Source organism: Austrofundulus limnaeus, unplaced genomic scaffold (genome assembly GCF_001266775.1).
Source record: "Austrofundulus limnaeus strain Quisiro unplaced genomic scaffold, Austrofundulus_limnaeus-1.0 Scaffold856, whole genome shotgun sequence".
In the NCBI taxonomy this organism is placed as follows: Eukaryota; Metazoa; Chordata; class Actinopteri; order Cyprinodontiformes; family Rivulidae; genus Austrofundulus; species Austrofundulus limnaeus.
Genome location: NW_013953258.1, coordinates 58,564 through 62,387, shown reverse-complemented (window position 1 = coordinate 62,387; position 3,824 = coordinate 58,564). Strand labels below are relative to the sequence as shown.

At 38.5% G+C, this 3,824-nt stretch overlaps 1 protein-coding gene across 4 annotated transcripts in view; it reads right to left on the bottom strand.

Annotated features, from left to right (window-relative positions):
* Window positions 1–3,824, bottom strand: part of atp6v0a1b (ATPase H+ transporting V0 subunit a1b) — a 48,115-nt gene that overhangs the window by 35,192 nt on the left and 9,099 nt on the right. For all 4 annotated transcript variants that reach the window (XM_014029113.1, XM_014029114.1, XM_014029115.1 and 1 more), the window contains exons 6-8: window positions 3,548–3,630; window positions 1,587–1,713; window positions 845–927 (exon numbers count right to left, since the gene is read on the bottom strand). In XM_014029113.1, the coding sequence (XP_013884567.1) occupies window positions 845–927; window positions 1,587–1,713; window positions 3,548–3,630 (293 nt within the window). The remainder of the gene's footprint in view (window positions 1–844; window positions 928–1,586; window positions 1,714–3,547; window positions 3,631–3,824) is intronic.

Here is a 3,824-nt window from a genome sequence, read left to right as displayed (position 1 = left end):
CATTAAATTCCAGTGAAATATATTTATGTTTGTGGTTGTAATGTGACAAAATATGGAAAAGTTCAAGGGGTATGAATACTTTTGCAAACCACTGTATATGTTAACACAAAAACTACACATTAACTTCTAAAACCACATGTTAACTCACAAACTACATGTTAACACACAAACTACATGTTAACACCTAAAACCACATGATAGCACACGAACCACGTGTTAAAACCTAAAACTACATGATCACACACAAACTGCATGTTAACACACAAACTACATGTTAACACCTAAAACCACATGTTAATACACAAACTACATGTTAACACAGAAATTATATGTTAACACACAAACTACACATTAACTTCTAAAACCACATGTTAACACACAAACTACATGTTAACACACAAACTACACATTAATTTCTAAAACCACATGTTAATACACAAACTTCATGTTAACACACAAACTACACATTAATTTCTAAAACCACATGTTAATACACAAACTACATGTTAACACACAAACTACACATTAATTTCTAAAACCACATGTTAACACACAAACTACATGTTAATACACAAACTACATGTTAACACACAAACTACACATTAACTTCTAAAACCACATGTTAACACACAAACTACATGTTAACACCTAAAACCACATGTTAATACACAAACTACATGTTAACACACAAACTACACATTAACTTCTAGAACCACATGTTAATACACAAACTTCATGTTAACACACAAACTACACTCTAACACACAGATTAGTGATAATCTAACACTAATAATAATCCAGAGTGTAAACAGAAGAGGCAGATGGCTCATGAGTTGACACCAACCCCTCACAGATCTTCTTCACCCTGTTCTTCAGCTGGTCCCCTTGGAAAAAGATGATGAAAACCGATTTGTGGACTTGGTCCCCCTGTTATAAAAACAACAACACATGTTGTTAGTATGTTAAAAATCAAGTACAGTAATATATCGAGGCATTTCAGAACATTTCAGGAGATCAGTACAGAAAGAATATGACAAACAAACTTTAAGAATTTAAACTTTTATGAAGTAATAACAATGACACAATATGATAAATTACCACCATCACTCCCCACATTAACGTCATTTGAAGATGACAGTAATCCACTTTTGTCTTGCCTTTGTTTAGACTCACAATTGGCTCCATCAAACAGGTAAGATATTGCTTGTTCATAAACTTGGAACAAACTCTTACTCAAAATAGTTAAAATATCTCTTTAAATATACAGAGATTATCACACTGTATAATCATTTTATTTCTTTTCAAATAAAATTTAATTTCCTATTTAAAACAGTCAAGGTCATTTATGATGATTGGTAATATAAAACTGGCATTTTCTTCTAATTCCTCAACAATACAAATAAAACACCTGGTTTCCACTGATAAAATCTCCAGTGCATGGTTTGTGCACACATGCTCACGCTGACATCTGCACAAAGTCCTGCTCAAAGGCAGACATGTCTGAGGCAGGCAGAGGCATAACAATCAACACCTTGTTTAATTCTTGTTCCACTACCACTCAGAACTACTTTTGGTTTGGTGCTGACCGTAGTGGGGTCCTCCAGAGGGTCTTCAATCTCTGCCTTTCGTAAGAAGACGTTACCCCGACACACCCTCCACAGCATCCGCTCAAAGGTGGGAATCCTCTCTCTGCTGATGACTCCAGCCACAAACCTGCTCCGACCAGACACACAAACTCTTAAAACCCAAGAACTAAATGAAATCAGGCCTCAGTACCCAGGAACTGGATCTCACTGATGTGGCTGCTTGATGAAAATCACATCATGTTGTTCTTGTAGCTTCATCTGCCTCTTCTTCACATAAACCTTTTCTAACAGGACTATGAGCAAACTACTGTGTGCTTACTCTGAAGTTCCTGACTTCCTGGGCCTTTTTAAAATAAAAGCACTCAGACAGCAATGGTGTCATTTGGCTTCAACTCCTCCACAATAAAATCTTACCTTCGTCAAGGGAGGAGGTAATGTTTTCTGTCTGTCTGTGGACAGCATTACTCAAACACTTGTGGACAGATTGTCATGTAATTTTTACCACATGTGGGTACTGGTCAAAGGAACACACCATGAAGTGTTGGTGATGTTCCGGATCACAACGCGGATCCAGGAATTTTTTTTTATTCGAGCGAATAAGCCAGGCTACCCAAAGTGTCATTACATCAGACGCATGCCTGTAGGAAACAGGAAGTAGAAGTTATAAACTCACTGGGACTACACCTCCCAGGATGTCCACTATCAGGAAAGTTGTGATTATTCTGTTGTCAACTAGTAATGTTGATGTTACTGCTGTCTGGAGACGTAGAGAAACAAAAGTGATTCTCTTCACGTTACGTGAATAACAGAAGACACCGACAGCGGAAGGAGGGTCCTGCTTCAGTCCAGCCGAAGCTGGTACCAGTGTTACACCGGACTGGTACCGGACAGTGAGAACAGCTAATCAACCTTGTGCGGTACCCACTCCACATAAGAACTTTATTGTGTGATTGGTCTGAAGTTTGTGGGAGTGTTTGTTTGTGCTGAAAGTATTTTGCTTCAAACACTCCCTTAAAAAAAAGGAGTCACTTCCACAGCGACTGTACCAGGAAGCAGCAGTTTATAAAGATAGTCAGTTAAAAACTTATATAAAACAGACGTTTTACACGGTGGAATCTGACTGATGAAAACTTTGGAGCTTAATCCAGGACCAGTTTGTGGACGAGTAACGTCAGGTGACGAGTCTCTGACTTTTTTTTTCACGTTGGACTCCACCGGGAATAAATCCCATTTATAGTTCCTGCTTAAATGTTCTCTATGTCGAACCTTATTCTGCATATGTGTTTCCATCTCTGCTTTTGTGCATTAACTCTACTGTAGGATGGGGAAATTGGCCTTGGCTGAGGTTTGCACTCTCCGAGTGATTTTAGTTGATCATGTTTTGAGACGTGTGAGATTAATTATCTTGTTAGCCTGATGGAGTAAGAAAACTGCACTTAGTAAGATTCTGAAAACACTTAATTTGACTCAAATTTCTCTTATTTCAAGAATCTGACCGGTGCACTTTTCTTATTCTATTGGCAGATTTTTACTTCATTTGAGTCAAATTTTCAGGCTAACAATATAAATAATCTTACACGTCTCATAAAACTGCTCCACCTGTGTGTTCACATGTGATGGGTAAAATGCGGAGAATTAATTTCCCCACCAGGGGATCAATACAGTGCATGAAATAAATAAAATAAAAGATCAAAAAGATTTCTTAAGCTGACTGTGAGCTTTGACAGAACTTGTTTTCATGGTTCAGCAACTTGCTCACAAAGACAAAGCCTGTGTTGGCGTTCAGCTTAACATAGCAGCTAATCTGTTAATCTCACTCTGTAGGCCAGCCTCTAGTGCTCGATGGGTTTTTAAGAACTCTGCTTCATCATACAGTTTGAAAACATGCCTGGCTGACCTCACACACAGGAAGTAGATGTACAGAAAATGAGCAGAGGGATGATGCAGTGCTTCTGTTTTACCCGAGCCTGAGTGGAGCTCCACGGCCCCCCTCACTGCCCTCCATCAGAGCTGAGGACTCCTCCAGCAGGTTGGGATCTTCCATCTGGAAGCAATGACATCACTGTATTAAATCTGAAGGACACCTTTGATCTGCAAACCACTAGCTGTGTTTCCATTACAAATGTGTGCAAAGCTTTGTCGATATTCTGGTAACGTTGAAAAAACACAGTTTCACAACTGCAGTGTTTCCATTGAGTAAGAAATGTTATTAAAGGGATCTATGATTAGTTGTAACAT